The sequence below is a fragment of the Thunnus thynnus genome, chromosome 21, assembly GCF_963924715.1.
Source record: "Thunnus thynnus chromosome 21, fThuThy2.1, whole genome shotgun sequence".
NCBI classification, from domain to species: domain Eukaryota; kingdom Metazoa; phylum Chordata; class Actinopteri; order Scombriformes; family Scombridae; genus Thunnus; species Thunnus thynnus.
Genome location: NC_089537.1, coordinates 16,563,418 through 16,584,830, shown reverse-complemented (window position 1 = coordinate 16,584,830; position 21,413 = coordinate 16,563,418). Strand labels below are relative to the sequence as shown.

General features: G+C 39.8%; 1 protein-coding gene across 3 annotated transcripts in view; it reads left to right on the top strand.

Annotated features, from left to right (window-relative positions):
- The window catches only part of LOC137173222 (restin homolog), a 97,225-nt gene that overhangs the window by 38,692 nt on the left and 37,120 nt on the right, over window positions 1-21,413 (top strand). For 2 of the 3 annotated variants that reach the window (XM_067577952.1, XM_067577951.1), the window contains 7 exons: window positions 4,139-4,258; window positions 10,521-10,688; window positions 12,578-12,757; window positions 19,024-19,107; window positions 19,412-19,579; window positions 19,785-19,868; window positions 20,774-20,941. In XM_067577952.1, the coding sequence (XP_067434053.1) occupies window positions 4,139-4,258; window positions 10,521-10,688; window positions 12,578-12,757; window positions 19,024-19,107; window positions 19,412-19,579; window positions 19,785-19,868; window positions 20,774-20,941 (972 nt within the window). The remainder of the gene's footprint in view (window positions 1-4,138; window positions 4,259-10,520; window positions 10,689-12,577; window positions 12,758-19,023; window positions 19,108-19,411; window positions 19,580-19,784; window positions 19,869-20,773; window positions 20,942-21,413) is intronic. The other variant, XM_067577953.1, reaches the window with a different exon arrangement.

Below are 21,413 nucleotides of genomic sequence, written 5' to 3'. Positions count from 1 at the left end.
TAAGGAAACCGTATAGACAGAAAAGAACAGAAATGATTGAAATTTCTGTTTTCTCAAGCTGTGGTTCTATGTCAGCCTACTGAGTTGTTTAACCCATTGACACTAAGACCTTGAGTTATCTTAGCTCTTCTACTTGTCAGCTATTGGGAGAATAACCTTATAACTCCAGTCAGAGCATCACCTCCCTCTAATTTTCCCTTTTAATGTGAGAATTCATCTTTTTAATTAATTCCTCACAGCAATTTCTTATCTCTGAATAAGCAACATCTTATCTACTCCAATAAACAAATCTCCCTTTTCTTGCCTTGCTCTGTCTCTAGGATTTCCTTGCTTTTACCTAACATTTTACTGGCATTTTACTTACATGTCATCACAATACATAACGCACAGGTACGATATGGTTTTGTCTTTAAATTCTACATACAATACGATACAGAAGGCCTTTGTTTTGATCTACTATTTCATATTTTTTCCAAACCTACTTTAATGCTTGATATGGTGGTGCTGCTGAGTTGAATATGTAAAAGTCACCATTTTAATGTGTAATTTTAAGACAAACTCAGGCTACATATCCACAACTCTGGTGACTTGTATCCCTGGCTTTACAGATGTGAAGTGGGTGACACTTAATCCAACTTTCCTATAAACATACTGCATCATATGGCTGTTTTTTTTAATTTCTATCTTGAATTTACACAGGTATTAATGTCAAGTTTTTTATTCCAGGTATTTGTGGAGGGTGTGATGTGAGTGAGAGCACATTTGTGTGTGTATTTGTTGTTACCGTAACAATTTTTCCTTCATGAGAACTTTTTGCTGTTGATTTATTCCCTCCTTGGTAGGATTGTGCAGATTTGTCTTACAATATGTGTATGTACGTGTGTCTGTGCAGATTTGTATTTACAGTATGACCAATGGAGATGTATGTTAGACACAGCTACTGATGAATTACTTCACTTGTGATAGCTTACATCACAAATCATCCTGATATTATAACCCTTCTCATGCAAATAAGTGGCATTTTTTGTATGTGTGTGTGTGTGTGTGTGTGTGTGTGCTTGTACAAGAGGGAGAGACAGGTAGAGAGAAACAGAGAGGGGGCATGAAAATGTGTCTCTACAAGATAATGCAAGCTGTTATTTACATATTAACTAAATGTACACTGTGAGTTCATGTATGTAGCCTATGTATCGTATCTATGTGTATTATAAATGGGTGAGTAAGTGTGTGTGTGTGTGTGTGTGGTAACTCTGTATCCCTGGTGAGCTCATTTCTTTCAGAAATCAAAGTTAAATGGGTCATCTATCATGAGAATATGTGACTGGGACACTTGTCTCTGCCACGCTCGGTGTGTGTGTGCAAATGCGCACAAATGCAAGGTGTGTGGTGCAAGGGCAGCGTGTGTGTGCTACTGCAGCTGTGTGCACCCTCTTATGTGTGTGCATATGTCTGTGTGTGTGTGTGCATGTGTGTATGTGGTGGCCACTTGTCTTTGCCTGCGCTATGATTAATGGTTTACATTGGGCTGTTCAGCCATGCATGTTTCTTGGTTTATCGTTTTATGCTGTCTCCAATTAAAGCTCCATAACTTGAGTGATGGCTTCACGCCAGTGTCCATCAATAGAGGCCATCAGCGGCCTTATGCATTCAGGATATGGAAGCCACACACTAACTAATATCCTCTTGTGTCAGAGCCATTGGGCAGTCTGTGCGTGTGAATATGCAGATGTATCTGTGTGTGTGTGCATGCACAGTGAAAAATGTCGATTGTAATCGATCTAACCAATAACCATGTAAATCTGGTTTTAGTTCTAAAAATCTTAAAACGGTGTCAGTGGGGTGAAATAATACCACTTTTTAATCTAAATCTGAATCATCTTGAACAACCTTTTCAACTTAAGGTGAGCCTTTTTTTTAACATTATAGGGAAAGCAAAACTGAAGGTCCTTATAGAATAATATGTTTGTTGTTTATTTGCATATTTTTTGCAGTGTGTGCATGCAGTTCTGTCTGTGCCAGGAAAGTGGTAGGGGATACATACATCTGGACGTGTAAGCTCGCTCATGTGTGCAGCACACAGGCGTGCACGCGCCGCGCAATATCATTTCACGCAATATTATTTCTCATATAGCTGTAATGACATTAGGCCGATATGTTGATTATACTGTCGGCAAACAGCAGCCTGCTGATTGGGTTAGCATATTACCTTATATCACATCTCTCCATTCATCCCTGTGTTTTTTTTTTTTATTGCCCTCATTTTTCCAAATCACTTCCCGCTTCCCCAGTTTCTTGGGCGAGGTTCCAGGCTATGCAAGCAGGTGATGTGGAGTAATATGATGATAGGAAGGCACAACAATGCTAGGGAGGAAAAAGCTAAAACCTAAGAGCAGTTGTTACACGTCTGGATACAGGACAATGCCTAGTGGTAGAATAGCAAAGTGTTAACTTCTTCAGGGATGAGTACATTTTTGATTACACTAACTAAAAAACAAATGAGCACTCAGTGTGATGGTTTCTGGTCAGCTTTTGTTTTTGATAAGTATATTTAAAGGGTGTGCAGTGGAGCAAAAATGTGATTTAGTAAAAATCCAGAATAAGAATGGGGGGTAGGGAGGCAGGAGGGAGATAGATATTTCAGCGTGGGCTACTCAGACTGTTAGAGAGAATGAGATTTCATTTGCAGCTGGGACATTGAGTGATGACACTAGTGGTGTGGGTCTGTCTGTGTGTGTTTGTGTCCACATATGTGTTCACACGTTAATGGTTGAGTATTTGCACATAGAATATACACACACAATATTACACGTATATATATTGTTCAAACTATAGATATGGTTGCCTACAGTTTTTAGTGTGAGGGCAAGAGAGAATCGCCCATGCGAATCAAAAACCTCTTTTGTTAGAATGGGACAGTTGTGTTTTGCTTGTGTAATTCTACTGTGTGTCAGTTATCTCTTTAACATCAGTCTCTAAGCAGTAGAGCACAGTGGCAAATATCTATATCACTGAAAAAACACACTACATCAGCATACATTCACCTCTCTTCCCCTTTTCCCTGACCAACATGTACACACAAACACATATTATAGTGTACACTCAAACACAGACATCATTATTAACTAGCAGGAAACAAACACTACACAAAACACCACAGGCAATAATCATGCTACGGTTCAACTTAGACTTTTGGTTCTGTTTGTCTGCTGTTAAATACAGCAACATGAGCATGTCTAACTGTCAAGATAGGAAATTTCACTGCAAATTACTAATGGTGTTATTTGATATTTTGTACCACATGTGCAGGTAATGATTTAGCCATGCATAGTATACAGTAGGACACACAGGCAGTAAATGGAAAAAAGATAACAATAACAATAACTCACCTCAGCCATCCCTAATATATAGGCTGCTACGCCATGTCATGGCTATATGACACTCGGGGAAAAATGAACTGTGGTTATCTGGAAATTAAAAAAAGGAACTGATTTAATTTTCAGCAGTAGCTGAAGGGGCTGGGGGGAGGGAAAGAAGGCGGATGGACCTATGGATGGGGGAGGGGTGGGGGCGATGAAGATGGAGGAAATTAATCAGTGGTATCATCTCCATGGGAGTTTAGCTAAGCACCGACCTCAGCGCTTTAGTCAGCCTATGAGGGAGCTGCTACAGTAGCTGCTGCCATGACAAACCAAACCAAACCCACCAAATCACCATTCACATACACTTTCACACAAAGACCACACAATGATCACGCATCAGACATGCCCTGTGTTATCAAAACATCCCACTCTATGTTTGTATAGATTTATATATGAACATTTTAAGCCTAAAGAAAAATGTATGCTTGTGTGTAGAAGCATACCGTCCATCCTGATGTGTAGGGAGAGTATGTGTTGTTTATCGTGTGTATGCAGAGCTAGTCAGTCCTTTTTTTATGTCTGTCACTATTTTTTGAAATGGTATTCTGATTTTATTTTCTTATGAGGACAATCCCATGCAGCATTGCTCATAACTGATTCTTCACTCAATCATTCAATTTGAGAGAAGACATTTCTTCCACTGTAAAATATTCAAGCAAAACTAGAAGTGAGCCGACAGAAACAACAGTGAATGATAAGAACCCTTGGCTCTGTTGCAGGCCGAGGCCAAAATGACGTCTTTGCGGCGCGAACTCAGCACCTTATTTGAGAGACGGATGGAGGAGAAAGAGATGAGTGTTAAACAACTAACTGAAGAACTGAACGGAGTGAGACAGCGGGTGAGTTAGCAGAAATACACAGATGCTTTTGGATCCAGTGAGTTTTTGTCAAACACACAAGTAGACATTGTACAGTATAGTACTGAAAAGCTATCAAATTAAAAAAAATGTATTGCCTTGTGAAGCTTTGGCTAACATTACTGGTTGACCCCTGGGATCCTGTCAGCTAATTTAACAATGCTCTATAGCGCTTCAATCAGTTTTCCACCCACTTATTTTATACCCTTTCAATTATACAGATTACCAATGCTGCTGGAGTTTATTGAGCTGTACTTTTGATTCAAAGGCACACCAGCCCGTTGAGGCACAAGCACCGACACAGAAACACACACGCACACACACATCCACACAAAAACACACAAGTACACACTACTTGATCTGCATATCATTATGCTTTTGATCAAATGCCAAGGTTTCGCTGAGAAAGACATCAGAGTCAAATGGAGCGAACATGTACACAACACCTGTAGGATTTGTGTGTGTGTGTGTGTGTGTGCCTGTGAAAGAGGCAGCTGTGAAATCTGCACCTGTTTAATTGAATTAGCCTTGTTAATGTATTCACACCAGCTGCCAAAAAAGCGTGGCATTAACGAGCTCGTTAGACCAATTAGTTAATTAATTGTCTGAATAGCAGCAGCTTCCCAAAGAGCTGCGTCTTCATTATCTGATGGCTGCCGCCTGTTTGATCATTGAATGAGAGCTGATAATGCATTACTGTCAGACTGTGCTCATGACTGTGTGTGCGCTTGGGTCTCTCCCCAAATGTCAACTATTCATGCATGTGTGTGTGTGTGTGTGTGTATATATATATATATATATATATATATATATATATATATTGATCAATCTATCTATCTATCTATCTATCTATCTATCCATCTATCTATCTATCTATATATATAAGAACCACAGAGACACAGGTGTGTGCATGAATGCTTGTATACTGTATACTTGTCTGTCTTTGTGTGGTATTCTCAGAATATGGTGGCCAATATCAGTGTGCATATTGCAGTGAAAGGTTATGTGGGGGCCGTCACTCCCACAGGTAAAGACAGAGCAGTCCTCCTAGCCACTTTCTAATCTCTCTTTTATTAGAAGTTAATATCTCGCCTGCTCTTTCTCACTCCACACTCCCACCTGCTTAGAAATGGCCCCGCTCCATCTTTTTAATTCAATTATATTAGCCACCCTCTCTCTCTCTCTCTCTCTCTCTCTCTCTGTGCCCATAACTCTGCAACTCACATCTCTCTCTCACACTCAATCTCTCTCTTTTTTTTCTCTCTGTCTCTTCCCATCTCATCCCTCCTTCCTTTGTCCTCAAACGTTCCATTTCTATTCGTAATCCTAGATGGAGGATAGACTTTGGCCAATCAAGGATTTGTGCAAGCCGCTCTCCCTTTCACCTTGTTGGCAAAAACATATGATGGCTAGGAGGAGAGAGAAAAAAGGGAAGGAGACGGGAGGAGGAGAAGTAGAAGGAGGCGGAGGGCAGGACCCCAGGGGCGAAACTTTGATTGCTAAAGTAATGAGACTTGATCAGATTGAGGTCTCTCTCTCAATAGGGGCTCTACTAATATGAAAGTCCAAGGCTTAAGCACTTATTTGAAATAAAATCACAAATCTGATATTCTTTCTTCCGGACTTCCAGCCAAGGTCCTATACTCCCCCACTGGAGAATTAAGACTTCACACAGACCACATGGGAACTTTAATCATCTCTGATGGTGGCAGATTTGGAGATGAGAAAAATCGCCGTAATGTATTAATTATGTAACAATATTATGGAGTTCTCAAAGTCAGCGCCATAAAGACCTTGGACTATAGCAGGGATTTTGACAGACATTGGGCTCTTTAACTAGCTGCCTGGTGGATAGATCAGACAGGACCTATAGTGGGTGCAATTATGAAAATGTTAATAAACTGGGTATACAGATTATTTAAAAAGAATATTAAGCAATGCAACCGTTTTTGTTTTCTCTAATAATAATGTGACTTTTATGATCTGAACATACTTTAGTAAGTGATCATTTCAATGATGATTTAGAAACTTTTAAGACCATAAATATCACATTGCTAATAAAACTCAAGACATTTAACTTTCCACGGGAGAAAAAAGCAACACACTGTGAATCACTAGCTGACACGGACAGACAGTCTGAAAAATCTTGAAAAAAAAGTCCCTATTTTATTAGTCACTTTACTTTGCAGTTACTTTTGTCCTGGGTGGGAGGTGGGGGGGGGGGGGGGGGGGGGGAGCACACACTGCTGCATCAGCTATTGAAACATTAACTGTCTTATGCACTTGCTCGCATTAGTTAGCTTAGCTACAGCACATCATTTTAACTAAGATGACACAGAACAATCAGTATATTTATTTAATATTTTCTCTCCATTTACTCTTATACATAGTTAATACATAGTTCAAATCTATCATGAGCTTACTGACCTAGTTAATGTACCAATCCTGATACGACACCTTAACTTAAATCCATATATGGTATAGTACATTCTTAAAGCATTAGACCTGCTTAACGGCACGTGTTTATTTGAAATACTCTGATATGTTCTTTGACTCTGGTCCCTAGTCTACAAGCAGCATATTTACTACACACTATTTCAGTAAATCTCAAGAGGAAGTTGGATTATCTCATTAAACCAGGACACAGAATATACTGTAACAATGAAATAGCCAATTGCGTACCAGTGAATAAAAAACATGATATGATGCTGTTTTCCTGAGTGTTTTTCATTTTCACTGTCATGTGCATAATTATTAGTAGCCCTGTGTGAATGTGAATTGATTGAATTGTTAACGTTTCAGTTACGCCTTCATTCTTTGTAGAAATAACTTGACAAATATGACAAACAAAATAGCCGGAGAGTGCTACACACTAGGCACAGTCACAATATATTGCACAAACCTCAAAACAACATGTTTTATGACACTTGGGCTTTATGTAAACATGAAAAGAGAAAAGAGAAACAATCATGTCATTTTTTTTGGATGTGTTGCGCACAAAACAATGCATACAGGGTTTATCAAACTGTGTTCCTGTAAATGTTGTAGCAATCAGGTAAATAATGCCAGGGTTTTAATATGCAAAGTTAACTTAGAGGTCATCTTGCATGAGAAGGTTTGGTTTTCACAGAGTCGTCCTGCTTTCTTGTGAGCATTTGCAGTCACTGAGCTCAGAGTTTTTCAATCCTGCAAGTACCTTAGACTTAAGCTTATTTTGTTTAATGCGCATCCTCAATTATATGCTTTGCACACTTTTAAACAAACATAATGATATGGGTTGGCAATACAATGATATGATGGTGGCAATCAAGGTTTTGGATATAATATTTGGATATACTGCATATGATTTCCTGTTTTTGGTCTAATGGAATGAACTGCAGTCAAAAGTAAGTACAGTAAAAACAGTTGCAGTAGCTGAATTTTAGTAAGATGTAATTTCTTTAATGTAGTTAAACATTGATGATTATGATATTTAAAATGTGTAGCAAATGTGCTCTTTTGCTTCATAATCGTTTTTCATCTGAAATCCCTCTTGCACTATAGATGGGTTAGCATAAAGAAGACGAACTTTTGCCCACTTTTCTAATACATTTAACTGCGCTTTTGCAGTCTACTTGGCTTTAGCACTGAAATCCACACATTATTGTCTCAGTTTTGTAAAACTTATTTTATTTCCCAATAGTGACACTAAAAGTGGTGGAATATCCAGATAAAAGAGTAATTTTAATTCACTCTTGTAATACGGCCCTATTGCTTATAATTGTTACCATCTATTAGCCATGATGTGGATGAGTTAACTCCATAAAAGACCACCTTTAGCTCACTGTTACAATACGTTGGATGATATATATACTGGATTGTCTGGAGAGCTTTCTAAAAGAGGCAGAGGAGGCCTGTGTCAGTACCAAGGCACATGTCCAGAACCACAGTCTGCTGTTAGAGGAGACAGCGAGAGAGTTTAAGAGATTATCAGCAGTTAAGAAGAATACTGCACTTTAGGAACCCTCTATGTGTGTGTGTTTGAGTGTATATCGCATGTGGTTATATCTTAAATCATCTAGTCTGACAAAAATGTGTAACGGCGTGGGTACTTGCGCATGCATGTGCATATAAAAGTGTGTATGTGTGTGGGTATGTAAATGTGATTGTGAGTGTGTGTTTACATGTGTGTGTTGACTGTCTGCGGAGTCTCCTTACTAATCTAACACAGGGCTCATTTAACACAGTGCTAATGAATAGGGGCTTTGATTTGGCAAGGGGTTCTGAACCACAGGCCCACACACACTCACATTCATGCATGGGGTGAGGAGTTCATCCACTGTCTGCTTCCTTAGAAATAATTAGTCTCTTTCCCCCAATAATTAATCAAGCACAATTTATTTACAGTAACACACAACAACAGTTATTCTGTTTTAGTTTCAACTATTTATAGATAATAGTCATGTGCTTTTTTTCCATGGTTCTGCATACATGCATAGATTGTGAGTTACAATTTCCATTTTGGAGGTTTACGATAAGCGTTTGGGTGTGTCAGTTTTAAACAGACACCATGAGAGTTAGACTAAAAGATACTTTTTCCAGACGAAATGCCAGAGACCTAATACGCATGATAAAACATGTTGAGGTTTTTCCACTTTAAATTACTGTATCTTTGGTACATCTGCCAATATTATTGGACAGACTATTGAGATCTGGTGCACACAAGAGACCGTCTTTCACAAGATCTTTGGCACAAGCATATTTTCTTGTACACACCCAATGGATTGCAAGAAAACAAGAAAAAATTAAAGGAGACGTATCATGCACATTTCCAGGTCTATATATTTCATCTGGGGCTCTACTTGAATACCTTTGCATGATTTACAGTTCAAAAAACTCTTTATTTATCTTATAGTCGCCCTTTACCTAGCCCTTCAATTTAGCCTCTGTCTGAAACAGGTCGCTTTAGCTCCTGTCTCTTTAAGACCCCCCTCCCAGTCAGCCCACTCTGTTCTGATTGGCCAGCTGCATCTCTGCAGACTTCAGGCAGTTCTGGAGGCTACGTAAACAAAGCCTTATTTTTTTTCCTACCTGCATTCTGCGAAGACCCGCCCTACTCTGCCTCTGATTGGCTAGTGCTTTTTGCCTTCTTTGGTTAGGTTTGTTAGGTTGGTTAGGTTTAGGCATGGGGAATGAGATGGTTACGCCTGGGACACACTGGCGAGATTTCGAATCTCTAGATGAAGCGACGCAGCAGCACCGAAGTGAAAAGCAAGAGGTTCCGCGACGCACACGCGCTGCTCACGCATCCGATGTGTCCCAGGGGTTAGGGTTAGGGCAAAAATATCAGAGTCAGAGCCAATCAGAGGCAGAGAAGGGGCAGGTCTTCACAGAATGTGGGTAGGAAAAAAAAATAACGCGTAAACAAACAGTAGGAGTAGAATTTCAGTATTTTTCTCGTTCTTTACATGAAATGCAAACTTCTCAAATACATCTGTACATGTTCAAGCCTGAATCTAGTCCAAAATGCGAGTGGATAATGTGAACAACCCATATAACAACCTTAGCCACAAAGACTATGGAACAGACGGCCGCTTGTGACCATGTGTGGACAATCTGACATAATCATGAGGAGGAAGTAGAGGTAACATTGCAAACGAAGTGTTCAGAGAAGGCTGAAGCCTGGGCTTTTGACTTTCATACATTTTCATGTATGTTCACCTCAAGTTTTAGAACTTTAACCATGTCTAACATAGGCATCTGACATGATAACAGTATAAAAAATAACAAAATCACAAAAATCCTGACATGTCCCCTTTTAAAAAAAACAATTTGAGGGGCTCTGTAGGGGGCAACCATAGTGGCCATTGTACAAAAAAACGATATGAATTTCTCCTATTTGAGCTACAGTCATGAAATTGTAAGCAAAATGTGAAATCTATGAAGTAAACATACTTTATTTCATTTGATATTTTGACAATTGTTCAGATTCAGTGGAAGTACTAGCTCTACTTAGCGTAATCTGAGGCATGAAATTAATAATAAGGTGAAAAGATGCATCCAAGCATACTACTTTTATTTAACCTTTTGGTGTTTGCATAGACACAAGGGAGGTAAAATCTACAGGCTGTAGTATTATTAAAGACCAGGAAAGGAATGAAAATAATGTAGTGTATACTAATTTGTGCCTTAACTGTATATGTGCACATACTGTACACAATGTTCTGCTATGTGTGTGTGTGTGTGTGTGTGCGGCACATGCCAGATGAAAGAAAGAGAGGAGCATGTGAGGCACCTGGACCAGGATGTGGTTGGTTTGCAAGCCACACAGGACTCTCTGAAGAGAACCTTGGCTATGAAGGAGAAACACACACAACAGCTGGTCCAAGACAACACACAGCTCGAAGACAGCCTGGCTGTACTGCAGAGCAAAGTAGGTGACACAAACACACACAGGAGGTAAGCTCTTCTTAAATAAGGAACAGAATTGGGCAACCTTCTCTAAATCAAATCCAGTCAGGTACATCGGGGAATTCTCCTCATTTTTTACTTCCTTCACAGTTAATCATCCGTCTTTCTTCCCCTCCTCCTCTGCCTTTCCTCTCTCAACCTCTCTCCATATTTAATAACTCATCGCCACCATTTTACCTCCACAGAGGGTTGGCTCGTTGTACAATAAAGAACCATGTTCTTATGAATATCACTTAGCCAAGAGAGGGACTAAGAGTGGAGGAGGGGGGTTAAATCTTGTTCTGTTTCTCTTTTGTTCATTGGTTATTTTTCTTCAGATCATTCTTTCTTGCTTTCCATCTTTATTTTTTTTTCTTGTCTTTCTTTTTCTCTCTCATCTCCCTTGTCCAGTCTCACTCTCGCCCCCAATGAGAACCAATGGTAATGAATGGGAACATTAAAGAGTCATACGCATGATGAATGGTATGGCCTTTAGGTTTTGCTCGTTGTCCTTTCTCTCTCTTTCTTGTGATTCTGTCCCTCTCTCTGTCTCACTTCGACTGTATTTCTTTCTCTCTCCTTCTCCTCCTCCTCCTCCTCCTCCTCTCGCCCCTCTAGGTATATCAGAGCGGCGCGTGGCAGTGATGTGTTTTAGGTTTAAATTAACCCATTTACTGTGTCCTTGACCAAACCGAGTCATTCATCTGCTACTAGTGTTTTAGTGATGCGAGTGCTTGCCAGGCAACTAAATGAAGTACATTCAACATAAAAGCATGTTACTTGACGAGGGAACATTCGAAACACTTTCTCATGTGCCGACTTTGTGCTCTTACTTTTCTAACACTAACTTAATTTCCCTGTTACTTAATTGACATTAGTGATGTATTTGGGACACGGCAGCAGTTTAAATGTGATCATTTTAAGATTGTATTCCCTCATATCTTGATGCACTGGGGCTGACTTTGCATACTTGCACTGTCAGGGATTTGAGTCCGACTCAAATTTGTCTTTTCCTTTTCCCAATAAAAAGCTTGTTTATATCAGAATCCAAATTAATTTGCCTGTACAAGAAATTTATATTGGAAGGATTGATTTAGTAGGTGATGCACAGGACCAAACAGGTCACATATAGTGCTGACAAGATGCACTGAATGATAATAGACACAAGCATTTACATATACTTTCACCTCCTAAGTATTATCACTGACACATCGATATTTTAAATAGCTTACACTGGTATCCATTTGAAAATGTACTTGGATCTGTTTGCCTTTCCAGGGTTGTGTATACATAGGCTTTGAAGCATGATTTCATTGGACAGGGAAAATGTAGTAGCCTAGCTAAACATCTAGAGAGGGAAGGTAACATTAAGGAAATATGGTGTTTTCCAAGGACCCGTGTTAATCAAAGCATATTGTTTCTCTTGTCTGATGGGGAGCCAGTAGAAAAAAAAGACAGCAACTCACGAGCCTTGCCCCAAGGTTTAAGAAGCACTACAGTAGTCTAAAGTTAGTGCCCTACAACTTTATGATTTGTAGACTTGCAGTTTTATTGCTCCTGAGTCAAAGCAGTAACTGTAAGGTTCCCCAGACTGGCACAATGCCTTTATGATGTTCCTTTTCAGTGCCATGGAGACAGAGAAGAGGCAAACATCCCTAAATTATACTCTCATCTCCTTCTTGTTGTAGCTGTAACGGTTCACCCATTCTTCTTCTGTGCCTCTCTTCCTTGGCATCAGTCTCTACAGCTGTCTGTGTGCCTGCCTGCCCCTCTCTCAGCCTTTGGAGTAGGTTCAAACCATAGACAACCACACATACTGAACTTATTCTTCATCTCTACCCCCCTCTTTATCTATTTCTGCACACCCCTCAGTTACAGACTAGTGAGTACATGGTGAGTGACATAAGTGAGACCCTGGATCAGGCTGAAGCCAGTCTGAACGTGGAGAGGCAGCAGAGGCAGCAGATTCAGGACCGGTTCCACCATGCCAACAAAGAGGTGGAGCGTCTGCAGCAGGAATTAACTAATGCACGTCGCACCACTGAAAAGAAGGTAATTGCTTTCTTACTCAAGACCTTCATTCACATATTAAATACATAACCACTTTATTGCAATAATTTAACTGAGACAAGCGCATTTGACTTCCCTGTTGTCGGCCATGTATTGTTGACACTTGATACCAGCGTTATCAGCGAGTTCGCTGCCTCACAAGGTCACAAAACATTTTCTACATAAAGTGGACAATGCCAAGAGAAAAAAAATGGTTAAACTAAAAATACGCAATTTCTACAGGATGGAGATGAAATATAATATTCACTTTAATGTAATGCATTGTCTTTTCCCACAATGGGACTGATAAGAGGGATCGCACAGGTGAGGGATTCATTTAAATGTTCAATTTTCAAATGTAATATTCTCTGTGACAGGCATTGTCTATTTCTACAATAGTGCTGATAATAAGGTTTTAGATAATGGGTAATGGGATGTTCTGATATTTAGAGCCTTATTAAAAACACACACTTTTGACAAAGACAGACAGAAAATTTGGGATTATTCTGCTAAAATGGGATTTTTTCCCCCCCTGCTAGGGCTACAGTAAAACTAAAAAAAATCACATGCTGCAATGCTTTTTAGACCTTTTTATGCTCTGCCCTTTTTGTGATACAGTATGCCAAAAGCATATGTTAGTGGTTTGTATTTAACCTTCAATTAACCAGGTTGGAAAGATACTTTTCACAAAGCTATTGGTGAATTTCAAGGGCTTGGATTTATCAAAAAAAAAAAGAAGCAGCCCACGAGGTTCAGTCCTTTTCACTGGCAAACCTCTTCACTGACAATATTCATTTTCAGAATATTTTTCTGGTTAGGGTTAAGGTCAGGATTTTGTTGGCTATCACTGAGGCTATTGTTACAACAGTCACCCAGTTATAGACTACATGGTCTGTAGCTCATGTTATATGAAAGTGAGTGGCCTTTGCTAAAATAACACGTTTTGATTCAAAATTTTAGAGCATATTTTAACCTCTTGTCATTCACTCTCAAGGAGTGAACGTGAATTTAGTTGCCATCCAGCAGGATATAACCAAACTGTTGAATTGGGATTTCACTCCTTCAAGACAAGCCATTATCAACTGTGTAAGATGGTCAAATGTGTGTTTGCACCCATGTTTGTGTGCACCCAGGTGTGTTTTTCCTTCATGTTTTTGGTGTGGATGAACACTACACTGCATGCTACTCAGTTGTACTGTATTTCTTTGTGCATATGTGTGGTGTATTTGTACGAGAGAGTCTGCATGTGTCCTTCATGTTTGGATCGGTTAAGTCAGCGGATGGACCATTACACTCCGTCCAGGGATCCGGTTTCTGCTCCACATCTGGCCCTGCTTTATACACCAAAACTGCTGTTTCTCTGATCTGTTACAAGCTCTCTCTCACACATGCACACACACACACACACACCCACACACACACACACACACACACACACACATATTATTATTGTATGGACAGTTGTAGTAGTGTGTGTGTGAGAAAGAGTGAATGTGCCTACTCCCACTTGAATATTGTGAAACTGAGAGGACTTTCTATTAAGTATTTTCCTCCGCTGCTCTAAATGTCCTAACATTAGCACAGCTGAACAAATACTGTCAAGACTCTCTCCTTCATCTGAAATGTACTCTGCTGATTCACTCTCCCTCTTACTCTCTCCTCCTTTCACTTAGACTTCTTTGCTCAGAAGAATAGGAAATCATTTTTGCCTTTTTTCTTTGTAGAATGAGTAGCCCACTCACTATTATTTCTAGCTTATTCACTGGAGCTGCTGGGAAGTCGACAGGAACAGGGAGCAGAGGAGAGGAAGAGGCGGTCTGACTTTAGTCCTAGGGGGTTCCACAGGACAATACTTGACCACTCAGCTACCTTTGAGCATGGGTTGAATTTCTTTTTTTTTTGTTCATAAGGTTAATTCTGTGAGAGTCTACTAAATAACATTAGTCAAATCAGTGGTAAATTGGTGCATCCACACAGGCTTAGATACATGTAGAGAGAAAAAAAAAGGGGAGAGAAAGATGGATCAGACTGAAAGGCTGCATTTTACATGAACAACAGTACATTCCAATTGTTATTCTACTTGGTTATAATATAAAGTAGTGTGTACTGTACTGCTGCTATATACATTATTTTAATTAAATTCTTTGTTTTTTGTTGTATTTTAGAAACCAATCAAATCACGTGTCTATAATTTTTTTTGTATTATCATTTGTAGTTTTCTTGACAAAGCAGTGGAGGAAACAAAAATAACATTTGAAATTCACTAAATAAAAGCAGATGTTTCCTCTTTTTTTGACCAACAATAATATTTTTTAAGCACAAAATACTTTTTAATCCCTTCCTGGTTCATCTGTGTGTCTTTCATCTTTTACTCGTTCTCTATCTCTATTAGTAGTTCTCTCCATCTCACTGACTCACACACATCATCGTCAGGCAAATGGCCACATGTTGCTGTAGTTTTAACATGTGGTTAAAGTGTTACGCTGTTCCAAACCGCCCCATTGAGGGACTTGAAAGTATAGTGAAACCATTAACATGACAAGAAGCTTTGTTTCTGGGATGATCTGCTTCATCTTCCCAGGACCAAAAATCTCTCTCACACACACACACACACACACGCACACACACACGTACAGTTCTCTGGAGGCTCTTCTTTTAAATGTGCAGGTCATAAATGTACACAGGAAGGAGTAGAAGATGGAATGAGACAGAGGGAGGGGTTTTGTGTGAGAAAAGGGGAGAGAGGTTGATATAAAAGGGCATCCTTTGTGATCCAATTGGTTGTGTTGTCTATTCACAAAAGATTGAACTATGGTCATGAGAATCATGAGATTACAGTAGCCAAAAATCTGTGTCATTGTGCTTTAGTTTTGTTTGGGGAGGTCACATTTCTCATATCAAAAAGGGTTTTTTGTCACGTGTTTGTGATACTGAATACGCTAGTGTGAGCTGCTCATTGACTTAAATCCTCATGGAAACTATTTAAAGCAAATCAAATTGTGTGTGAAAGAGGAGAAAAATTACTGTAAATATAATGTTTGGGATATTTGTTCCATTTAGTTGTGGCATAAGAGCTTGTTGTGTCTCAATTCTGTGTGCTTACAGGATGCAACATGAACAAAAAAACAAAAAAATCAGTGAATGTTAGTTCAGTGTGTGATGTCCAACCTTTTTATTTATTGTGAAAGGGAAACTTAAGGATTTTTCAACCTGGGCCCTATTTTCCCATCATTTTGTGTCTAAGTGACTAATGGGGACAACAATTTTTGAAATTGGTCCAGTATTGAGCGAGAGCGCTTCAGCTGGCAGCCATGAAAAGGGCAATGTAATCCTTTTGGGGCAATAGCACCCCGTCAATGTATGTCCACTAAAAGTGCTGGTTTTTGCCACTGACATGCTCAGGTTGTCATTATAAGTGTCTGACAACATTATGGAAGGATCCCTTCAGAGAAACAGAACTTTTTCTCTTTACCTTTCGCTTGATCTGGTCTTGTTGTTATTGTATCTAACCGAGTCTCGCTCAAGGAGAGGTCTCACTCTGATGTCTTGCGAAAGTGGAGTTGTTGTAGGAAGACAACGGTGGAAACGCGAGTGAGAGTAAGAGAGAAAAGTGCTCGGAAGAGTTTGTGTGTTAGAGCACAGGAAGCATAGCTGAGTGTTATCTAAAAGATTTTCAAAGTCATGGCTGAATATTTAGCTGTTTATTTAGGTGTATGGTCCTTTCCATAATGTTGCCAGACACTTAAAATAACAATCTGAGCCTGTCAATGGCAAAAACAAGCACTTTTTAGTGGACATACATTGACCGGGCACAATTGCTCCAAAGGATTACATTGCAGCCTGTTTCGCGGCTGCCAGCTGAAGTGCATGAAATTTCAAAAATTGTTGTTTCCATTAGTCACTTAGACATAAAATGATGGGAAAATAGGGTCCAGGTTGAAAAATCCAGACGTTTCCCTCGCACACTCCAGCATAGTGTTGCCTACAGCTTCCCCACTGGGACTTGAGTTTAAAAGTATGCACTCATAGTTCTTCTGTAAAGCGCATTGGGAAAAAAGAATTCAAATTGCATATTATTTGAAATGGACAAGAGCGGCTGTGGGGGGGTGGGGGGAGTGAGAAAGCAAACAAGAATGAAAGGAGACAGAAAGAGCAGTACAGTGAAAGGTAAGCAGTATTGTGGAAGGTTGTTCAAGTCTTCAAGGTTGGACTTGGACAAACATCGGTCCTGCTCACAATGCTTTACAACCATCAGAATAGCTTACTGATTTTTCTCTCTCCCTGCTTTCTTTCTTGATCTCGCTTATTGCTCATTTCTTTTCTTGCCTTGCCACTTCTCTCTTTCATCCCTCTCCCACCCCCCCTCCACCCCCCACCCCCCCATCACCAACCCCACCCCCGACTGTTCAAATATTATTTCTCCCCCTCCTGTCGTCCTCTCCCCCCTTTTTTCTCCCTCTCTTTATCTTGTCATTGTCTGTCAGTAGGGATTCTATCTGCGCTGAGTGTTGTGTGCATGCGTACATGCGAACACATTGAGACTGAGATACACTTAAGAGCTCATTGATTTAAAAATACCTTCGATATTGGAGGTCCCCCTCCCGCAGATTCGTTCAGGAGCTTATCACACACACGTAGACATCCACATAGAGACATGCATAAACCAAAGCTCCACTCCAAAGTTTCTCCTTAAACTTTGTGATTGACCTAGTTAGCGCGTCGTTTTTGACAAGTTGTCTGTTTTGACACGACATCCTCCGGTGTTTATCAACATCCATTCTGCCTATCACATGCTCACATTGGGAATTCACACGCACGCACACACACACACACACACACACAGGCTCAAAGATAAATCAAGCTAAGATTTAAAAATTGGCAGGAAGTGAGTGTTGTATTTGCTGTGGGTAAGTGGAATGACTTATATTTGTAACATGAATAAATGATCTGGTCATCCGTTTTGTTTTCCACAATGTGTGTTGTATTATTTTATCTGATGTCTATAGATACTGCATTATAGCTGTCCAGGGTACTACATCTATGTATGAGTGTGTTTTACATGAGCATTCATTTGTGATTTCGCCCGTATGTGCATGGCAGTGTGTATGTAGTGTTGTTTTTTTTTTTTTTTTTTTCCCTACCCCTTGCCGTAGCTCAGGTTTAGTGTGTTTAGCGAGCCTGGCTGCTGACAGCCAGAGGTGAGAGGTCAAAGAGCCAAGTTAACTCCATCAATCCCCTCGGACAGTTACAAACGAGCCCTCAACTCTGGTCAAAACAATCCCTGGATCATGCAGGACGGACTGGAGGTGGGGAGGGATGGAGAAAAAGAGAGTGAGCATTTGACTCAATTTGGCATGAAGGACTGTTGTATATATAAATAGAAAGTGGTAGCTTGGTTTGCATAAAATGTATGAACCAGTAATAAATGTGCAGCACAAATTAGACACAAAAGGTACAATGGTTTTATTTCTTTCCACATTGTGGAGTACGACAAGGCTGTGATCTTATTTCCATTTTATTCAGTATCTATATACAGTAAATTAAGTTGTATATATTACAACAGTCACATTTCTTGCATCCAGATGCCCAGATATGCAGGTGACGTGGTTCTCCTTTCAACCTCTAACAGCAAATTCTGAACATCTTAAAAAAAAAATGTAGTCAGACATGAGCGCTGACCAAAAAAAAACAACTCCAGAAATAAATTAGAAACCTTTTTAACACATGCTGGCAGATACCTGGCCATTTTGACTGACCTCAAACAGAGAAAAACCTTGACAAGATACAGACTCGATGAACTCAAAAGAGAAGAGATAAAGAAGTCGATAACATTTCCCCAGCAAACTTGTGAGGACTCACACATGAAAGCACATGCAGACTTGCACGCACACACACATGGGCGCAGAACTGAAGTGGGTAATTAGGGAAGGTCACCAAGGAAACAGACAAACACAAGCAATTGTCAGGCACACTGTATACTCAAGAGAAGCATAAACAACCGTTTCTTTGTACTGTACGTATCATCATCCACCCACCACCACAGTTACCTTAAAAACAAATCTGATAACAAGACTGGAATATTTTATCTCAAGTTTTGTAAACAGTGACCTAAGTTCCCCAGTTTCCTGAGATACAGTTTGTGTTGACAATAAGGCTTGACAATAATATTACATTTTCAAAATATAATCTAAAAGAGCATCTGTGTTTTGCAATTAAAGAAGCATCTTGTAACATCCTTAATCTGTGAGGGAAATGTTTTTGTCCTCCAGATTCAGAAGAGGGAGATTAAGATGTGCACACTAGTCAAGGAGCTCACAGAGAGTAAGACGCAGCAGTCTGATTGTCAGAAAAAGGTAAAGACAATGACTTCACTATTCAGACTGATTTTTAAATGCTCATAATTCATACTGATTCTCTTAATTTAAGTTAATATTTATATGATAATCAAAATCAGAATCAATTTAATTAAACATTTTGTGTATATTACATTAGATAATGCTGAAAGGGTTGTGTGATCTTATAATCAATATTGTTTTATATGTTTGCTACCTATTATCTTATTTAAAGTATATTTTCAACATCGTATGTGTTGGTATTGAAGTGTTCTGATACTGCAGCAGTATTTGAATGGCTTATTTTTCTTGTTTATTTTTCCAGTTGCTGGGTAGAGAGAAGGATTTGGAAAAGATACGTGAGGAGAGGGATGAGCTGAGAGCCCAGATGGAGGACAGGAGCAGGGAGTGTGTCCACCTCAACCAGACCAAAGAGAGACTGGAGGCTGACTTGGCTCTGAGCCATGAGAAACTCCACACCTCACACCTCGAGGTTCATCTCTCTGTGTCCATATCTCTGTGTGTGTGTGTGTAAGCGTGTGTGCTTTTGAAGGTCCAAGCTATACAGAAAATGAACTAATAATTAATTAAACTCAATGTTGTCCACTACATATTTAAATAAAGGAACATAATGGCCACAATGCCAACATATTTTACTGGAGTTATGCAGGATTTACTGGAATTTTCTGCATGTTTAGGTACGAAGCAGAGATCAGTTAATTCTGCAGTTGAGAGCTGAAATGAAGACAGCTGAGCAGAAGCATCAAGGGACACAGAAACAGGTGTGGTGGCTTGTTTGTGTTTTTCCTGTCATTTTTATTCATTTATGTCCTTAGCGGGGCTTATTTGTCTGTATTTCTGTTTGTGTGTGTATGATTTGAGCATATTTACATGTTTTAATATTGCAATTTTGACAGATTTTATACTGTACCTGCTGAACAAAGTACAATTTATTACATATCGAATGTACCTGTATATTTTGTATGAATGTTAGAGTGGACAAAGACAACAGATAAAAGCTTGTTACTTGTTAAGGGCCATGGTGTGCAACTAATTTAATTTCTCTCCCTTTTCTTATTGCCAATTTAACATCTTCCAACTATGCTCCATGAGAAATAAGGGTTTTACAAATTTGTTTCCTTTTTTTTGGGTTTAAATTTGTGTTCAGGCTTTTTAGGGAGTAATACAAGGGTCCTTAACCTGTCTTTCTATTTTTTGTTTTTCCTTTCATATGCTGAGGCTAGGCTGAACGAGCACCCTTGTGTTGTTGTTTTTTTTTTTCCCGACAATGCCCTGCTTTACACCCACATCCACCCGAGGGAAGTGCCCAAACCAACTGCAGTCTTCTACCGTTGGCTACTGAGCAGCTCCATTAGAGCAGTGGGAGGCGTAGCACCTTGCTCAAAGGCTCCTCGAAAGTTGGAGCTAAGGAAAGGGGAATCGTTACTCATTCATGTCTGCTGTGCCCACATTTTCCCATCTGGTCCTGAGACTAAACTGGGAAACTCTCTGACTCAAGCCTGATTCCTTCACTTTTAGGCTGTTGCCGCCCCCTCGCTGTCTTTTCTGTCTGTCTGTCTGTGTGTGTGTGTGCATGTGTGTGTGCTTTGTATACCTACATAAAGTTTCCTCAGTTGTTCCATCTCCATCCTTTTCACTTTTCCTCTCCCTCTCTCATCTTGCTCAGGTGATAGCACTGGAGGGTGAGGTCAGACGTTTGAACCAAAAGATCAGAGGTCACAAGGAAGAGGCCTGTCAGTTAAGCAAAAAAGTCAGAGATACTGAGCGTCTTAAAGATCAGGAGGAGAAAGACCAGCAGCAGCTACATGATCAGCTCTGTATTAGTCAGCAACAGGTAACACTCTCCTCTCCTCTCATCACCACCTCCCCTACAGGTGAAATCTCTAGTAAAATCCATAGATCAGTTGAACTCTGACCGGGAAACTGTGAAACAGGCTCACAAGATTGATGCGGAATGCTGGAGCCACAGAAGTGTCCTGCTTCACAGCCGATTGAAGCAGAACAACTCTGAGCTCAGCCAAAAAACAGAGCAGGCTGAAGGATAGAGAGTCGGAGGTCATGGATCTCAAGGACAGTTTTAATCAGCAGCACACAGCCACAGAGAAGGCAAGTTTTTGTGCGTTCAGTTGTCAGTCATTTGAGCCATGACCCTACAGTAAAACAATCTACTGTGTTAATCCGGTGAACATAAAAAGCAAAATCAGAGGCACTAATGCATCTGAATGCGTGTGATCTAAATCACACTAGACAATCAAATAGTCAGTCTTCTGCCAGGGACAACAAACTGACCCGTTTACAGCAGACAA